Source organism: Vespa crabro, chromosome 19 (assembly GCF_910589235.1).
Source record: "Vespa crabro chromosome 19, iyVesCrab1.2, whole genome shotgun sequence".
NCBI lineage: Eukaryota > Metazoa > Arthropoda > Insecta > Hymenoptera > Vespidae > Vespa > Vespa crabro.
Genome location: NC_060973.1, coordinates 4,884,366 through 4,903,671, shown reverse-complemented (window position 1 = coordinate 4,903,671; position 19,306 = coordinate 4,884,366). Strand labels below are relative to the sequence as shown.

Sequence of the window (19,306 nt, the reverse complement as noted above, 5' to 3'; positions counted from 1 at the left end):
AAGAAACGATACGTGTATGTATCCGTATTTTTTGCATTTTTGCCTTTCTCTCTCTCTCTCTCTCTCTCTCTCTCTCTCTCTCTCTCTTTTAGCACTTATAGTTCGATGAGCAAAGTGCATGTCATATATGCATATATATATACATATATATATATATATACACATGAAAAGCAATATGCCACGTGTTCAGAAAATTTTAGTCGTATTTAATGTTGGAACCGAATCAAACAATTTATTTTAATTTAATCAATATCAAGTACCGATTCAATTATCGTACGAACATTTGTTACAATTCTAACATGTACAAAATAAAACAATTAATTAATAATCGAAAGATATTTTTTTTTTTATATGGCATCGAAAAGTCGCAGAAAGTGCTAGATCGATTAAATATTAAGTATATCAAGTATTTCGAGGCGCCAATTATTTTTACAATGTAAATGCATAAGAAGATATCAAAGAAATAACTAAGTAACTAAATGCATAAAAAAGAAATTAAATATATACTAAGTATACATATGCGAGCACACGCGCACACATGACACACATTGCGAAATGCATTTATATTGTAGAAATGCGTAAGTCGTATATGTATATTTATATATATATATTCTTTATGTTTTGATTATACTTTGCATATAGTTTTTATTGAAATGATATAAAATTATACGTCGTAATAATTCTTCACATTGCATCGCATTACGTCATAGGTCTCTTAGATAAGATCTCTAATTATAGCGAGCTCTTGTAGTTAATCTATAGAGATTTATACTTGTAGAATGTTTAATTTCAAAAATCATTCATTTAAAATGTTAAACATAATGTTCATTTGTTAATGAAAGGAAAACTCATTTGTTTTTCATAATCGGTACAATTTTTTGTTTAAAAGAGAGAAAGAGAGAGAGAGAGAGAGAGAGAATGACAGGAAAGAGAGTGAGAGAGATAGAAATAATCTGTTTTTTCTACTGGTTCATTTATAAATTTCAGAATTATTTCATAATTATTGTTTCACAGATAATTTCTTAAGAGAGAAAAGAAGCGTATTTCAACTTTCATATCATATATATAATTTTTACAATTATATTCTAAGGATGTAATAAATCAAGTTACAAGATACATTTTTTCTTGATATCATATTCGTATTATCGATGTAAATGTGAACACACAAGAAAGATTTATGAATGCATTTACAAACACTTACAGCAATAAACATATACGCGAAAGCGTAATGAACGTAAATAATAGGATTATATTGCAGATATCTTATCCTTTATTATAAATATGTATATATCGCGCGCGCGTGTGTGTGAGTATGTGTGTGTGTATATAAAGATAGACTCCGATCACATGACGAATAATACTGTGGTTTTATCTTCACCTCTTCCTTTCTCTCTCTCTCTCTCTCTCTCTCTCTCTCTCTCTCTCTCTCTCTTTCTTTTCTTAATCTCGTTTGTTATTTGATGCCTCAGAAAAGAGAAAAACTTTTTCCTATATATCTAGAATAACACGAAAGTGGCACGTTTATAATAACCATGTACCACCCGGTGAGATCGGCAATGAATACCTTCGATTAAACACCTATCGTTAGGGGCAACACAATGGTTTAAACTCTGACCTTGCATGTAACGTTGGCCTGCTATACAACAGTTTTTATTTTTCGTTTTATCCTCTCCTTGATATATAGAAAATGTAATGGAAGGAGGAAAATCCGCATGCAATGGAAATTAAAAGTATCTATAGAACAAAATAATACAGGTCGTGTGATCCTTTTGCAAACTAATTCATAATAGAGACAATCGAAATCAGCGATTGTTTTTGAGACAACTTCTTCGAAACATAATGATCAAAACTTAGAAATAATCTTTTAAGGATTTATAATGAGCTTTTCAAAATTTAATAAGCCTTTAACTTATCTAAGAAACAGATTTTTAGATAACTAATCAAATTACGATTTATTATTTTTGTGTATATGTAAAAGTTCTTACAAAATAATTTACATGAGTAAATAGTTTAACATCTTTATCTTAAGATGTTAACATCTTATCTTATCTTTAACATCTTTAACAGTTTTAACAAATATTTCGTGTATCTTTTTTAATTTATGTTATAATGTAATATTACTCGCAATAACTTACGTTTAAATAGCATAAAATTTTTGGAAATATTTGAATAATAAATTTTTATTATTCAAACATTTTTATGTCGCAATGTATATCGTCAATTTTGAATATCGCGTGTACTTGCATATTATATTTATTATGTCATTTTTGCAGATATTTTTTATGTACGAAGCGATATTTCGTCATTAGTCATTTCATTATTGTTTATTAACATTTTCTAGATAAGTCTCTCGTAATTATTTTTAAAACGTTATCTACCCACATTACACATTTATAGAAGTCATCGAACTTAAAGAGTATTTCTTTTTTTTCACAAATTCTCTCTTCTGAATTATTTGCCAAGAGATCTTAATAATTGTCAAAATATTGAACAATAAAAAATATTGAAAAATAAAAGGAATCGAAGCAATCCAGTCATTATATTGCACAGATTCATCTACAATTCATTTATAGAACAATCGTGTATTTCGTTAAATGGATCGTAAGTAGGAGAAGCGTTAACGCGTCATCAGTATGTGGCCGATTGAAAATAGAAAGAGCATTCTAGTTCAATGACCTGTAGTTATTTACAAATAAAAGAGCTCATACGAATAAAATGGCATCACCAAAAGATAATATTTTGTCATTCTTTTTCATTTCTATCTTATTAATTCTTACTAATCATTCAAACTATTATAAAATTGATATGATAAATTTGTGTTAATTATTATATTTGATCTTTTTTTTATAAAAATGATTTTAATATTTGTACATATATATATATATATATATATATATATATATATATTCTTTATTTTTCGATTGCATAAGATAGATTAGATAACAAAGTAATATGGAAATAAGTGTATCTCGAGCACTTAATCATATTCTTTTGCATATTTCTTTATGACTTGGAAATTGAGAGATCAAACTAATTTTCCATTGTTAAACATTTTTCAACTATTTTTCAACTAATATAATAGAAATATCCTTTAACAAAAATATTTTACTTTGAAATGATATAGATACTATTTATATTATTTAAATCTATAAGAAATATATTCGTCTGTGATGTAAATTTATAAATATATTATCGCAATAGATACGAATTACTTTATTTATGATTTATAATACGATATATATCCGACGAGTAATCGTATCATATGAATTATTAGATGCGTATATAACTGTCATTGTTTTTACCTTGCTCAACATCTTCTCTCAATTTGATAAAATACTTCAAAAATATAACAGAATAATAGGGATCAAGTAATTATATGAATACGCTTGTTTTATACAACCAGTTTATTATTATGTCACAGATGGTATTACCAATAGTGTTAAATCATTGTTCAATTCTATAAATAATCATTTGGTATTTATCTGCTGTATAATAACGCTAAATTAATTGTCTATATTACTGGCACTTTTGAAATGGCACTAATTCCTAATGAAATTCTATATACTCTTAGTGTGTGTGTGTGTATGAGTGTTGCGTGCGTGTGTGTATGTATATACTTGTATCTGTATGAATCTTCTATATCAATGAGAACGTACGAGTGTAGTTTAAAAAAATATTCAATTTTTGATTTTCTAACGACTAAGTGTGCATTAATGCCGACCGATGTGTTAACTCAACGATCATTGGTTCTCTCAAAAATTGATTATTTTTGATGTATATTTATTACAACTATTATTTTAATCTACGCAATGGCAAGCGTTCACAAAAAAGTGTAATCGCAAAATACATATTGTATGTGTCACGCTATAAGCTTCTGTAGATAAATAATCAACACATTTTAGTTCATGTCGTATTGGTTTCATATGTATTGGATAATGTGCCAATTATTGTACAATGCTTATGATTAGCCCGATCTACTGTAAAGAAACATTATTTCTTTTTATTTTCTATAATGCATAAGTGTGTGTATATGTAATAATATGGAAGCACAAACTATGTATAGTTTACGCTCTACACGAGTCTTTTTATACGCTATATTTTTCCTAGAACTACTCAGACTTCATTTAACACTTATTTTCAATTACAATTCCACTTATAAGAATAATATTACGATAGTATCTTATATGGTGTGTTATGTATGTATATATATATATATATATATATATTATATATATATTGTATATATATATATATATATATATATATATATATATATACACACATATGAGTTACAGCTTCTATATCATTTGTTTTTTCTTTTTTTTTTGTTTCGTTTTTAATACTGCGTCATTCTATAATCAAACTCATTTGTTATATTTTGTAACAGTTTGCAGATGTGGCCCTTGTTCGCTTTTTTCCCTAACCTATATTATTCTAATTTGACACAAAGTTTTTATTCGTAAACAGTCTTAATATTTATGATAATATTTGCATTGTGCTAAAAATGTGTTGGAAGCTACAAAAAATGTTCTCATTTGCACGAACGTCTTTGGTCATTATACATTATACATTATATATAGAGTGTTCTCTGTAAAACTAATAATTGACCTTTGAGGAGGTGAAAGAAGTAAATATTTTAAGACAAAAGAACTATCATCTCAAAGCTTTATCCTCTTTCATCTTATCAAAGATCAATTAGTAGTTCTGGGACATCCTATATATAAAATTCATATAGAACCACTATGTTATTTCGATTACATACATTTTACTTTTTTGTAAAGGACGATTCAATATATTATTTTATCATTAATTTTAGACCTTGTGTTACTGTCGGTAAAATTCAGTAATTGTGTCGAATGTTTCTCAACTAATATCATTTTTTTGTATTTGTCTACTTTCTAGTAAATTGTAAATTTCATAACCAGTATAAAAAATCATTAACATATCACAGCTCTATAAAGAGAAAATTGTATATTCATTATTATTATTATTACTTCTACATTCTTAGTTCATATTCAACATACTATCATAGTAATGTGTAAACATACTATATTATTTATAATTATATCAATTATAATGTTATTCAAAACTGTTCTAATGTAATTATAAATATATACATATATATACATACGTACATATGTGTGTATGTATGTATGTATGTATATGTATATATTTGGCAGTGAACATTAAAATAAAAATGAAACATAATTCATTGTTATTTACTTCATAATTATATAATATAAACATATTTAGAATACTACCTTAAAATGTCTTTAATACACTTCAATATACTTCAAACTTTAATATACTTCAAATTTTTACTACTGGCTATGAAATTTCAAACCTACTTGTGCATTTAGTAATCAAAATTAATTATGACTATTGGAAGTATTTTTGTTTTTATCAATGATAATTGTGTATGCTTATGATATTCTGTTACAACAAACAAGAATACATATTTTGTGAGCAATAAAGTATATTATCAACATTATCAACATTATTAACAATAGTATATTAAATTTCAAAATTAAAAAGAATAAAAACATATAAAACTATCATCACTTTGTGGATTAGCACCGTTAATCTCAAAAGTAAAGCTCTTTTTTCTGTATAATACAGCTAAAAAAAGTTTATAAAATTGTTTCTATCAAATACTGTGTTCAGCTAAAACTCCATTCTTCGTTTTGGTTACTCACAGCTCATCTCATTAAATCTGCTGCTCTTTGCCTATCTCTATGTACTTCTCGAGGATGCATTCTTTTACGATGTGAAAAACAATTACCAGAACTGGCAAACGCTTTTGGACAATAAGGACATTGGTAAGGCCTTGCACCAGTATGTTGATTTATATGAAATTTCAAATCCTGATTCCTTTTGAATGTTTTATCACAAAGAGGACAGGCATGTGGTCTTAAGTCCGAATGCGTTATACTATGAGCTCGAAGAGTTGAGTTAGTTGGATACACTCTTCCACAAACATTACATGGAAATCTAATTTCACCATGATATTCTTTATGCCTGCATAAATTCGATTGTGTTTTGAAACTAAAACAAAATCAATTTTAATTAATATTTGTTATACAATAAAGAAATTTCTTTGCGTTTAATAAAATTATATCTATTGATGTCAAACTTACATTCGGCCACATATATCGCATCCATATTTTCCTTTAGGCCTGTGAGTTTCTAAATGTACTTTCAAATTTCCTTTTGTAGAAATCTTTTTACCACAAATTGGACAAACGAAGTTGGCAGAGGAATTGTTATCAACATTCGTATGTAGCACGCCATTTGTTGAATGAACTTGTTGCGATCTCAAAACAGATTTCCCATCCAAGCATCTTTCTCTTGGCAGATGTGACCATAAATGATTTCTTAAACCAATCTCTGATATGAAGGATCGTGTACATATTGTACATTCATATTGTTTTGTTGTATTTAAATTATCTTCGTTAGTTTCTTCATTAAGTTTATTGTCATTAGATTCCCTTGTTTTCTCCTTCTCTATTTCTATATCTCTATAATTAAAAATTCATTAATTTATTTAAAAGAAATCTATATGTTAATTTATTCGTGCTGCAATAGTTCCGATAATTTACTTGTTTGTTAAACTCGATAATTCAGGAGAATGAGTTCTGATCGCACTTTCTTCAAGGTCTGATGTATCTGATATATCTGAAGCCGATTGTTCCATACAGCATTGTAAAAATAACATTGGATCTACTTTGACTTCCATTTCTTCCATACTTGGAGTATGACTTTTTTCTTCTTCAGATAGATGGGATAATTCAGATGGTCCAAGTGGTTCGCCTTCTGCTAAAATTTCTATGGCACCCTAGAATAAAATCTTTTTGTTATAAGATAGTCAAGTAAAAAAGTATTATGAATGTGCAATATAAATTGAAATATATACTTTTGTAAGAATTGAATGTAATAATCCTCTATCTTCTACTTTTTTAGTAGTTTCTTGTGTATCCTTTAAACTTTGTTCTTCCATATCTTGAACAGAATTTATATTGTCCAAATTTTCATATAATTGTAACCTTAATCTTTCTTGTGTACAATATGCCATCATTGCAAAACGATGTACTCCTTCCAATCTTTTGATGCACGTTAAACAAACCATCTTTGATAATTTATCTTCAGAGGATACCTGAAAAAAATCAAGTAGTATACTCTTCTGTTATTTGACAATATCAAATAAAGTTAATTGTGTGAATAAAAAAAAAACATTGTATTGAGAAATAAGATATAATTCATTTAAAAAATTGATTTACTTTTCTACATGAAAATATTCTTTTTTCACACATTTGTTTATTACACTTTTTAATTATCAACTCACTTGCAATAGTAATTATCTTTAAGTATTATATAAATTTAATGTTTATTCTATTAATTGTCATTTTTCTAAATTATGATAATAATTTTTTTCTAAAGAAATTTTTTTTTTCAAAATACCTTTAGATTTTATCAAATTCATAATTAAAATTTTCTTATTGAGTATTTTTATTTTAAATATCATAAATATATGAAACACATTCGATGTGCTATTTTTTCTGCATAAAATATTTCATAGACGTCATATCTGAATACGCCGCCGCTTCATTCTCAAATATTTATAGACGCATCGCTTTATACAGCGCATGCAGTACATTATACTTATGGCAATCAATAAAATGCTAATTTTTAACACTTTTACAGCACTGTACAAAATGGTTGCCATGAAGCTCATTCATCGAGCAATAATATTTGTCACATTAATTTTTCGTATTTATAAATACATATTATTTAATATTATCAAAAGGAATATCAATTTTTTACGAAAGACAGATGTAATTTTTCTCTTTTTAAGAATTTATATCAAAATATTATCTCTTTTGATTCTTTTTGCAGTAATATGATTATTAATTAGAAAATTAATGGATTCATATCGTTTCAGTATATTTTAGAAAATTTACCGGTAAAAACTACAATTTATTATTAATTTTTATAATGATAGATTTTATTCTGTGAATATCAATGATAGGGATTATTATATTTGATCACAAAAATAACACTATTTATTTGTTAATTGACAATAATTAACGATCATTACGATCAAACGCATTCCTAATTCCCACTTGAGTCTCCGTCGAGTATAATGCACCGGTACATCGACAGTACCGACATAAGGCAAAAAATCGTTAAGTAAAATTTTCCAGAATTATTTATAACTAAAAATACGTTTTATTGTTTTAATTTCGATAAGTGATAATAGCGACAGAAAAAATTGCCGATCGCAGGTTTTGAAAACAAAAAGTAAAAGAAAATAAAAAAATAAAGCAAGACGAACGTTCATCCGATCGTGAATGTACCACCGAGTCGCACGTGGGAATCGTACACACAACTATGCATTACTTGGTGGGCAAGACGCGCGCGCGTCCAGCGGTCGAGATTTTGAAAAAGATCCCGGTAACACACAACACGCACTCAGCCTCGGTTCGTTGCCTCTTGGGCCGATTCGATCGGTTACTTTTTTCCTCGCAAGGTCGCACAACTTACCAAGATGTAGAGATATTTGCGTATTTTGGTCTGCAGGTAGTGCCGTCTACCATCCTCGGTGAAAATGTTGATACCGTTGGTTCCAGTAACGTCGCACGCACAAATCCGACAGTGCAATCCGTCTTCTCGATCGCGCTCGAAATCGCGACCGGCTGTACCCATTTCAAAAAGAAAATAAAAGAAAAAAAATATAAAGACACTAAGAAATTATAACGAAAGATTATGATCCTTCCCCTCACCGCACGATGCGACGAGATATCGAAGCGTGGTGCTCACCGCGAAGCGAACATATCTCTTTTTCTCTTTTTCTCTCTTTCTCTCTTTCTTTCTCTCTCTCTCTCTCTCTCTCCCTCTCCCTCTCCCTTCTTGCTCTCTTTCTCTATTTCCTTCTCACCCCCTTATTCCACCCTCTTAGTATCTTATTTAGTACGTTTCGCTCTTTTTTTCTCTTTTCTTTTTCTTTTTTTCCTTCGGGAGACGCGGTTAGTCGTTCAACCCCGGAAGACGACCAGTTACGTTTTTCACCGTTGCATCTTAATGATGTGCCAACGCGTACCTCCCCTCCCCCCCGCGACAAAAGAGAGAGAGGGTTGATTATTCTAACGATCCTCCTTTTTTTCTTCCTCTCTTTTCCCGTTTTCCTTTTCCCCCCGTTTTTTTTTTTTTTTTTTTTTTTTTTTTTTTTTTTTTTTTTTTTTTTTTTTTTATATATACTTATGAGTCTCTCGGATTGGGTGAGATTACTAACAGCACGCGGCTCGTCGACGCGTTAAAAACGACGTCGGCGCCGGGCGTCGGCGTCTACCTCCGAAACGAGTGCTCGATACAAAATATATAATAGCATTCGTCGATTTGAAAAACATATGTATATAACCGATTGTTTTATTTATGGATTTCTCTCGCCGCCGCGCCGCGACGCACGCGTTCGAAGTCAAAACCATCTCGCATTTCCTCTTTCGTCAATTAAACGCGCCTTTTCCACGCCTTTTCCATCTCTTTTCCTTTTCATCCATGTTATCACCCTTTTTATACTTCGCTACATTGCTCCGGGATATTCACCTTTCGAGAATAGATATATACTATCGTCGAAAATAAAGAATAAAATGTACCAACGCGGCTGCTCTCTTAATTGGTCCGCCATTTTCCATTTGATTCGCGACTTTGACCTTTTTCATATTTGGCCCTTCAATTCATTGAGAAAAGAACTTCTTATTCTATCGTCGATCTTCCTTATTCGATCCTTCGTTCATTCATTTGATCTACGATCTCGTGTAACTCGATTTTCCCTCCGAATTTTCGAAATCTTTCCGCCGAGTTCCAATCTTTCCCGCCATTTTACGGAGTCTGTATCACTACGCCGAACAGAAGCGCCTCGCATACTTTACCCCTTACCCCTTCACTGCCACCCGACATCCTCCCTTTTATGCGCGAAAAATAGTCCCGGTTATTCGCGAACGAACAGCCTCCCCCTCGGATATGTCCCGTTTAAAAAAATCAATACTTAATAATTAGCAATTAATACACGCGCCACGTACGTCTTCTCCCCTGTCGCTTCTCCCACTTTCTCTCTTTCCAATGGACCCTTTTCTCTTCTTTCATTTTGATGTATCGTTCAAGAGCTACATATAATTATTATTTTTAATTTTTTCTTTTAATTTTTCTCTTTCCTTGTTTTTTATTTCGCTTTATAATATATTTTATAATATATTTTATGTCGTTTTATATCGTTCAGTTCCATTAGATTTAAAAAAAATTAAAAAGTTTTCATTGAATTATTGTTACGTTATACGAGGTACACATCGTACTTACGATTTCTTTTATCAAAATTGTGCCAATTAAACTTGTTATTTTGTAACAATTAAAACCAAGGTATTTTTAATAATTAAATAAGATTTTGATTTTTTATTTGATAGAATTGTGTCGTATTGTATAAAATTTGGTTTTATAATTTAAATCCCGTTATAATTTAATTTCCGTCAGGATATGGATTAAATAACGGTGTAAATAACAGCGAGAAAAACGAACAAAATATAAGCAAAATTCTTATAAATAATTACATTTATTAGGATCACTATTTAGAGTTACTGTAACACATGTTAATTTTTTATGAAAATGAAAATATTCTTCAAAATATCCTACTGTGTAAAAGATCTATCTAATGTGTTTAACATTTTGCTTTATTTTGTATCGGTAGAAACAATTTAAATTCTGCTGGTAATTCATCTTCAGAATATAATCTATCGGAAAAGTATACCCTACGTATTCGACAATTTGCATGAATTTGAACTCTTAAAGTTTCTACGTAGTTCGTTCCATATGCTCTGCGAGTGAAGTCTGCTAAATTAAACTGTATTTGATTCCATCCATCGTCCAGTCTCATTGGCATAGTACATATGAATGGTTTTACTCTAGTTGTTGATTGATAATTACTTGCACGGAATCGACGTCGTACATTTTTATCATCAATAACCTAAAATAAGAAATGTTTTTTGAAATACATGCCAGAATGATCTTATCTTAATATGATTTATATTGAAATTGTGTTTACCTGAACTTCAAAAGTAAAATATTTCTTCAAATTTTTTATAATCATTACCAAAAATGGCAATTTTATGCCTAACGTTTTCCTTGGATCTGCTGGGCATGTAATATAGGTGGTACTCACATTACTGCCCAAAATTTCTAATACAAGACTTTGTATGTCATTATCCGTAATTCTTTTAATGTGACCATTTCTCACTTTTTTATCCCATATTTGTAATGGTTTACTACCAATGCTATACAAAATGGATAAAAAACCACTTTGGAATGTGTTTTTGAACATATTTAATGATTCTTGTAAATTTTTTTATTCGAAATTTCTTTTAAAATATGTGTTCTCTCTTAAGAATGTTGTACTTAAAGATATGTTCAATCGTAGGTATTAAAATTTCGTCTCAAATTACAGAAAAAGTAACCTAACCTTTTTCCATTATAAAATCTCACGTTTCCAAATAATTCTCTGTATGGATAATCAATCAAAGAAAATCATTTTTATTGTACGTATGTAGACAAGTAAATTTATATAATCACTTAACATTCATACATTTTTATTAAAAATAAATATTATCCTCAGTGAATTTTCTTTTCTCCAACGAAATGTAGCGGATATTGTATGTATAGAACTCTGATTGCCGGTACGGTATTTTAACAGCTTAGCTCACTAATAATGAATATCAATCGATAAATCTATACTTGCGAATAATTTCACGAAATGTTGATATAAATTTCAAATCTATGAATATACGAAATGATTAAAACGAAAGTAAATTACAGAAATCGAATTAATATAGTTGCATAATTAGGTTAATATTAATAATTTGTAAACATTGATTATGGAAATTACAAATGATATTATGATAATATTATAAAATAATATTTCCAATAAACAAAAAAGTAAAAAAGAAAAAGATTGCATAGCTGACAAAACATTTATTTTTCTTTGTTGCATATATTTAATTAGATGCTACATATGTATATACGTGTATATACACATTATACACATATATGTATAGCGTGCCATCAGGAAAGTAATGAGTAATGATATATTTGTCGAAATCAGCGTAATTAGCATTAGTGTATGAACTAATCTTGAACATGAAATTATTTAATAACGATTAATTATGAATTTTCGCGGTTGAATTTCGAACAAAAAGAAAATAAAGATGGAGAACATATTTCAATAACATTTAACGTCGCGAGAGCGGCGACACCGGTCGATGATGGACCATCCCACGTACAGTCGATATCCCATACATATGTATATGCATTCATAGATCAGCAGCTGACGATGGCGAGTGGTGGTGGTAAAATATAATGCCGTAAAGTTCGTGTGTCGGTGTTTATCTTCTTGACAAATTTTTTCACACAATAGGCCCATAAGATTGGTTGAATTTTTTTTTCTTATATACGATAAAACATTCAGGATCGTGGCCTTAGTGCCATATTTATACTGGATGAATAAGCAGTCGCTATGTGGGTAAAGCCAAAGGAGGTTCTACTGGCTAATGCTTTGTGGTAAACTTTAATGTTTTACACTTGAAGATGGACCTGCTGTTTATAATATATGTCAATTACAGCTGATAGCAGATCTTTTACGTTTCAACTAAACAAATTATTTGTTCTCTCTGTCAGACTGTGACTTCTCTGTCATGTTCCATGTTGTATTTGAAAATTTACATCTTTTATAATTTAATTTGGATAACGAAATAATATCGAAGATATATGTATTTATTTTTATTATTTCGTGCATAAGTCTCTTTAGCATATGTCAATATGATTGTTCGTGCGTTTATGTATGATATGTGTACGAACGTAAATCATACAAACGCAATAAAAATTCCGTTACATTTAAATATAATAAATATTTAATCTAAAAACATTAATATCCCAATAAGTTTTATTTAAGCAAGAGATATAAAATTTTCACGTTAACGCGACAGATGTTCCAAGATGTGTTGACGTGTTAATAATAAAAGTACGAACTTGATATTTCGATAGGACAAAAATTAGCGCGTTTTTCGAATAATGATAGTTACTTTAATAATGTTACTACTTTACTTAACGAATATATTAATATTCGTTTATTTTTGACATTACTTACTTATTCAATTCACTATTGAATTTTATTTATAATATATAATTTTTTTTCACTATTAAATTGTGATTACATTAGTGATTCGTTTATTAATAGGGTAAATGAACAGACAACGGTATATTTTGTTTTACAACGCCGTAAAGGCCATGGAAAAACAAAAGGCCTTACTTCCATATTGGTAGGAACATTGGACAGTGTATTTGATACCAAACCAGCACCATTCAGAATATTGCATCAAACGCCGTCGTCAGAAGTTTATTGGGGTAATAAAATAATTAATAACAAATTATTTATTATTTGAAACATAGATTATAACAAATATTGTGTGTATACATAAATATGTAACATATTATTCTAATAAATCAATATCATTAAAAATGATTACAATGAGTTATTTTCTAATAAAAAGTATTATGTTAAATGTTAAAATTAGAAGTTGAACATGTTTTAAAATTAAAAGTTGAACATGTTTTATATTTTAGTATGAAAATCTGACAAACATATTTTCTCTTTTACTTCATAGAGATATCATGTTCTTTGACTCATGAAGAAATTTTACAAGATTGGGAATGGCTTCATTCGAATTTAATGGATACACTCCAATCGTTTGACACAGAAGAAGATATAACAGAATTTGTTTGTTGTAAAATTCAATCTGTTATTGCAAATAATATTCCAGATTGTCAATTTGCTGATGGTAAATTATTATACTATATCTTTTTTAATTATACGCATTTAAATAAATAAGTTTATTTGTATAAGTATATTTATATAAGAAAAGAAATGTGTTATTTGCAGAAGAAGATCCAGCAGCATTTAAGACAGTATCTTTTAAATTTCATCAGTTATTTAATATACCAAAAGAAGACAAATTGGTCAATTATTATTCTTGCAGGTATTTATATTTACTTAATTAATAAAATTACAAATCTAATGCCAGATAATTTCATATTTCTTTCTCATAGTTATTGGAAATCTCGAATACCTAGGCAAGGATGGCTATATCTGTCTGTAAATCATATGTGCTTTTATGCTTATATATTAGCAAGAGAGACAAAATTAGTTATAAGATGGGCAGATATTATTGAATTGGGTAAAACAAATTCCATATTAATTCCAGATAGTATACGTGTTGTAACACGTGATAATAAAGAGGTAAAAAGTTCTATTTACATGTTACTGTTATTTTAAAATAATTAATATATCATGGCAAGATATCATCGCTAAAAACATTCATCTATTATTTTATTTTTTAGCATTACTTTTCTATGTTTCTGCACAAATCGGAGACATATTCATTAATGGAACAACTTACAAATATCGCCATGAAAAGGTACTTTTTCGAACTTTTATCCATCCATTATAGGTGAAACTGGTACAAGTCTATACATAATTTTTCATAGGCTCATTGATGAAAAGAGTGGTTTCAATGAGGACAGAGAACTATTGAATAAATTAAGGTGTGTATATTTTTGTATTGCTTTGATACAATTATGATTTTTCTTTTAATAAATAATAGATATTACTTATGAAATTTATTTGTCTTTAGTAAAAATGTACCCAAGAAACCATCGTTCTTAAAAAGGGATCTTGATGCTCGAGCACATTCAGAAGCATACAGGTTACAATTTAGATTACCAGGAAGTGAAAAATTAGATGGTAATATTGATGCAACCTTATGGACTCCATACAATAAGCGATATGTTTGGGGAAAGATATATCTGTCACAGAACTATCTCTGCTTTGACAGTAGGGTAAATATCTGTATAAAACGGAATGATATGAATTTTAATAAAAAGTTTTCATATATCATTAATAATTCATTAGGTAAGAAAATTAGTAAGTTTAGTTATACCACTAAGAGAAGTACGACTTGTTGAATCAGCAGAAAATCAATCCTCCTCTGTAAATAAATCAATATTAGTAACTACAGCACGTGCATCATTTTTATTTGCTCAGATTCAAGACAGAGATTTTGTAGTTCAGAAAATATCTGAACTATTGGCTAAATCAAAATTAATGCATTTGTAAGTTCGCCAAAAATTATGTTTAATGATAGAAATAATGTATATTATATGTTGAAATGCTTAATTCTTTTCAAGTAGACAGCCTGGTAACAGTCTGAATTTGCAAAATACTTCAACAAATAGTTTTAATAACTCTGAGGATATGAAGCTTGTAGAAACATGGAAACCTCAACCTCCGTTAATGACACTTTTTAAAGCTCCGCTTAGTAGTGAAGCAGCTTTAAAACAAGAAGCTAAGGAAAAGCAATGGGAACTTCATTTTGCAGAATATGGCCGGGGTGTTACAATGTATCGGACTGTAGAAATGGCAAAGCTTGTAATTCAAGGAATTCCGCAGTCTTTAAGAGGAGAAGTTTGGCTTACTTTTTCTGGTAATAGAAAATTTATCCATCTTTGTAATATAAGAATAGTAAGGAAATTTTTATAAATGCAAAGTCTGATTTTTGATACTAGGCGCATTAAATGAGATGGCCATCAATTCAGATCTTTATAAATCTTTGGTTGATAAGTCATTGGGTAAATCTTGCCAAGCTAATGAAGAAATAGAGAGAGATTTGCATAGATCTTTACCGGAACATCCTGCATTTCAATCGGATACCGGTATCAGTGCTTTAAGGAGGGTATTATCTGCTTATGCATGGAGAAATCCACAAATTGGTTATTATTATTATTATTATTATTAATGTCGTCGTTATACCGTTATTGCATTTTATTAAATCTAATCTTTAAAATTATTTTGTTCGTTTCTCTACAATAGGATACTGTCAAGCTATGAACATAGTAGCTTCAGTACTTTTAATATACTGCTCAGAAGAATCTGCTTTTTGGCAGTTGTGTAATGTTTGTGAATCTTTATTACCTGATTATTACGATCGGCGTGTCGTTGGTGCTCTTGTCGATCAAGGTCTCTTAGAAGAATTAGCTGCAGAATATTTACCAGATCTGCATGCTAGACTACAAGATCTTGGACTTATAAAAGTCATATCACTCTCTTGGTTTTTAACAATATTTTTAAGTGTAATGCCAACAAGTAGTGCTGTAAATATTATGGATTGTTTCTTTTATGATGGAGCTAAGGTCATTTTCCAGGTAAACTTCATTATTGAAACAAATTTCATTGAATATAATTGATATTATAAGATCTTATAAATAAAAATTATCTAGCGATAGTAGAATATATTATATACAAAAATAACTTGATCTAAACAGGTATTTCTTCTTGTACTAGATAGCATTAACAGTGCTACAATGGAATCAAGATAAACTCCTTAATTGTCGTGATGATGGGGAGGCTATGCAATTGTTAACAGATTATTTAGGAGGTGTTTACAATGACGAAGGTCCTATTCTTCCTAGACCAGTTGATAATGCTACACTTAATAGAGTAAGTTTATTTGTATTATAAAAATAAAATGAAAGGATTGTGTAAATATTTTTGTTTTGTCTTTCTTATAGAGTATATCTGTCCAGACATTAATACATGAATCATATGTAAGATATGGCTCCTTGACTATTGGAGGAATTGAAAGGCTTCGTTTGAAACATAGACTTAGAGTAGTTCAAAGTTTAGAAGAAGGAATAGAAAAAAATGTAATAAGAAGTGTTATTGTGGATAAATATATGACAATGGAGGAATTACAGGTATAACTTTTTTATATACAATAACTAATATAATTAAATATATAATGTTTCATTATACATATAGAATACATTCGAATGTCCATAGGAACTGTTAGCATTAGTGAGGGAGGAATTGATGAGCCAGCGAAAATCTGAACCTGACAGATACGATCCTACACAACCACCATATGAAGCTTATAAAATAGACTTTGAGTTATTTAGAATATTATTTGGTGGTTTGTCACCATGGGGTAAATGTACACAAGCTGAATCTCTTTCTGCTCGATTATTTCGTGTAAGTTTATGATTATAAATGTGACTATAACTTTGGAGCATACATGTAAATAATATTATACATTTTTAGTTAATGGATCGTAATCGTGATGGTTTACTAAATTTTCGAGAATTAGTACAAGCTATTGGAATGACTGCAACAGCTGATCAAACACAAAGGTTGAAACTTCTTTATACTCTACACTTACCACCTCTTCTTACACCTGCCGATTTTGACTCACCCACGCACTCAGGTAAATATTAATTTTCATTGTGCATCATCAATGGAAAATTTTTATTATACATAGTAGTAGAAGTGTAAGCGATTATACTGGTTAGATGGAGCTGAAGTAGCAGCAGAAGCAACAGATTTTTTTGATAGTATGGAACAGAGTGTGGCTTCCTTAGAAATGCCGATCAGTGTAGCGGAAGAACCAACAGTGGGTACGTTATCACGATCAACAAGCATGAACAGTCAACATGGCGATCAGTCGTGGGAAATACAGAGTATGGACAGTTTACGCTCTATGATTGCATCAAGAGATAGTCCTTTAGATTTAAAAGTGGTGCCAAAAATGTCTCAACGTCACTTCATAGCATTATGGAAAACACTTTACGATATGTTTCCAGCACAATTAGAAGAACAAGAAACATACCATAGTATAGCATCAATAGGTATTATTATTATTTTATTTTTTAATATCTAATTGTTTAATTATTGTAATTAACTGTTACATGCTTGTTGAAATTGTCACTAGGTACTCTTCTGCTACAACTAGGTGATGTGGGGAAAAAATTAAATATTAGTCGAGATGAATCTGAAGATAGTTTATTGTTAGCTGCTTCTGCCGTACAACATATATCTTCGGTAACTGAAACGATATTACCTTCCATACTTAAATACTTTCATATTCTTTATATTATTTATATATATAATATATATAATATATTATATATATATAATATATATTTTATATATATATATATATATATATATATATATATAAGATAATATAAATATATATTTCTATTATATTTTTCAAAATAATCTTTCTTTATAGTCGCCTGATCGCAATGGAAATCCACCTAGTACATCATCTTGTTCAGATCCCGATTGGTCGATAACTATTGAACAATTTCTAGCATCTGCATTAACTGGTCCACCGATAGTTGATTTTTTTAGTAAAAGAGCCGATCTTGCAGAAGCAATGGTAATCCTTAAAAATCGCAGATTTAATCGCGTTCATTCCTTGTCTGATACTCCAGTAATAAATGTATGATGTACATCTCATATAAACATAAGTGCAATATAATTTTTTATGCGATAGATTGTCTTGAATATTTTAACAAGTATATTGAAGTATTTTAAATAAATATTTTAAACTTTTTTTTCTTTGCATAGATAAAAATTCAAGCACTTATCGAATTTCAAATCAGGATAGTTGTAATCGTGAGAAAAAGATAAAAATGATATGACATAAATCTAATCGTAACACTGTTTATATAAAGCACTGTATTCTTATTTGAACATCATAGATACTTTTCCAAAGTATATCCTTTTTCTTTAATATAAAATATATATTAAAGTAATCTCGATATATGCACGTCTCTTTTATAATGAACATGTATATTTGAAATGTAAGGAACTAACATATTATGTAAAATAATGCATGATTACGCACGTTGCTTGTACGAGTAATATATTTACAACATTGTATTAACGATGGATTACACCTAAACATATTGGCCTATGTTTTCAAAGATATATTCAGAAAAGAAATAAAAAAAAAAAAAAAAAAAAAAAGGAAAAAGAAAAGAAAAAAAAAAGGAGAAAGAAATAACAGAACATTTGTATAATAACAATAGAAAACATTCAGTATAACTATTAGTCCTATAATTTTAAGATTCGTGCTGTTTGAATATAAGATGCCTCAGGTAATAAACAGTATATAATGCAAAAATATTTAACAAATATGAATCAAAGTGAATGTTTTGTATCATTTATCATACATCGTCTTGTTAATACATTAAAAAATAATATTTCAGTACAAAGATTTACTAAATTTCTTCACTAATTATATTTGTAATATTAATTATATTTGTAATACTAATCATATTTGTAAAGAAAGTTTTTTTCACATAAATGTAATAAATTGTCTATCATTTATCATTTTCAGAAGTACGAGATAAAATGATGAAATTAAAACAT

The 19,306-nt window shown here is 29.0% G+C and overlaps 3 protein-coding genes across 9 annotated transcripts; 1 reads left to right on the top strand and 2 right to left on the bottom strand.

The window, feature by feature from the left end:
- Positions 1–3,389: 3,389 nt before the first annotated feature.
- LOC124430866 (zinc finger protein 708-like) lies at positions 3,390–9,157 on the bottom strand. Of its 5 annotated transcripts, none has more exons than XM_046978029.1 (5): positions 8,542–9,157; positions 6,914–7,153; positions 6,600–6,835; positions 6,138–6,518; positions 3,390–6,045 (listed from the first exon to the last, which is right to left on the bottom strand). In XM_046978029.1, exons 1-5 carry the CDS (start codon positions 8,701–8,703, stop codon positions 5,700–5,702), a joined length of 1,365 nt encoding a protein of 454 aa, XP_046833985.1. In that variant the 5' UTR covers positions 8,704–9,157; the 3' UTR covers positions 3,390–5,699. The 5 variants fall into 5 exon arrangements, with proteins under 5 accessions (XP_046833985.1, XP_046833989.1, XP_046833988.1 ...); XM_046978033.1 differs by lacking the exon at positions 8,542–9,157 and adding an exon at positions 8,398–8,501; XM_046978032.1 differs by lacking the exon at positions 8,542–9,157 and adding an exon at positions 7,343–7,849.
- Positions 9,158–10,581: 1,424 nt separating this feature from the next.
- On the bottom strand, positions 10,582–11,852 carry LOC124430869 (cilia- and flagella-associated protein 20). Its single transcript, XM_046978041.1, has 3 exons — positions 11,627–11,852; positions 11,090–11,542; positions 10,582–11,011 (listed from the first exon to the last, which is right to left on the bottom strand). Exons 2-3 carry the CDS (start codon positions 11,363–11,365, stop codon positions 10,706–10,708), a joined length of 582 nt encoding a protein of 193 aa, XP_046833997.1. The 5' UTR covers positions 11,366–11,542; positions 11,627–11,852; the 3' UTR covers positions 10,582–10,705.
- Positions 11,853–12,344: 492 nt separating this feature from the next.
- On the top strand, positions 12,345–19,145 carry LOC124430921 (TBC1 domain family member 9). Of its 3 annotated transcripts, none has more exons than XM_046978170.1 (19): positions 12,345–12,597; positions 13,274–13,440; positions 13,701–13,874; positions 13,976–14,072; positions 14,143–14,332; positions 14,434–14,510; positions 14,581–14,637; positions 14,727–14,931; positions 15,005–15,204; positions 15,283–15,575; positions 15,658–15,861; positions 15,962–16,293; positions 16,433–16,588; positions 16,660–16,845; positions 16,931–17,119; positions 17,189–17,351; positions 17,437–17,772; positions 17,856–17,965; positions 18,159–19,145. In XM_046978170.1, exons 1-19 carry the CDS (start codon positions 12,554–12,556, stop codon positions 18,375–18,377), a joined length of 3,399 nt encoding a protein of 1,132 aa, XP_046834126.1. In that variant the 5' UTR covers positions 12,345–12,553; the 3' UTR covers positions 18,378–19,145. The 3 variants fall into 3 exon arrangements, with proteins under 3 accessions (XP_046834126.1, XP_046834125.1, XP_046834127.1); XM_046978169.1 differs by having other exon boundaries at positions 15,280–15,575; XM_046978171.1 differs by lacking the exon at positions 12,345–12,597 and adding an exon at positions 12,638–13,057 and having other exon boundaries at positions 15,280–15,575.
- The last annotated feature ends 161 nt before the right edge of the window (positions 19,146–19,306 follow it).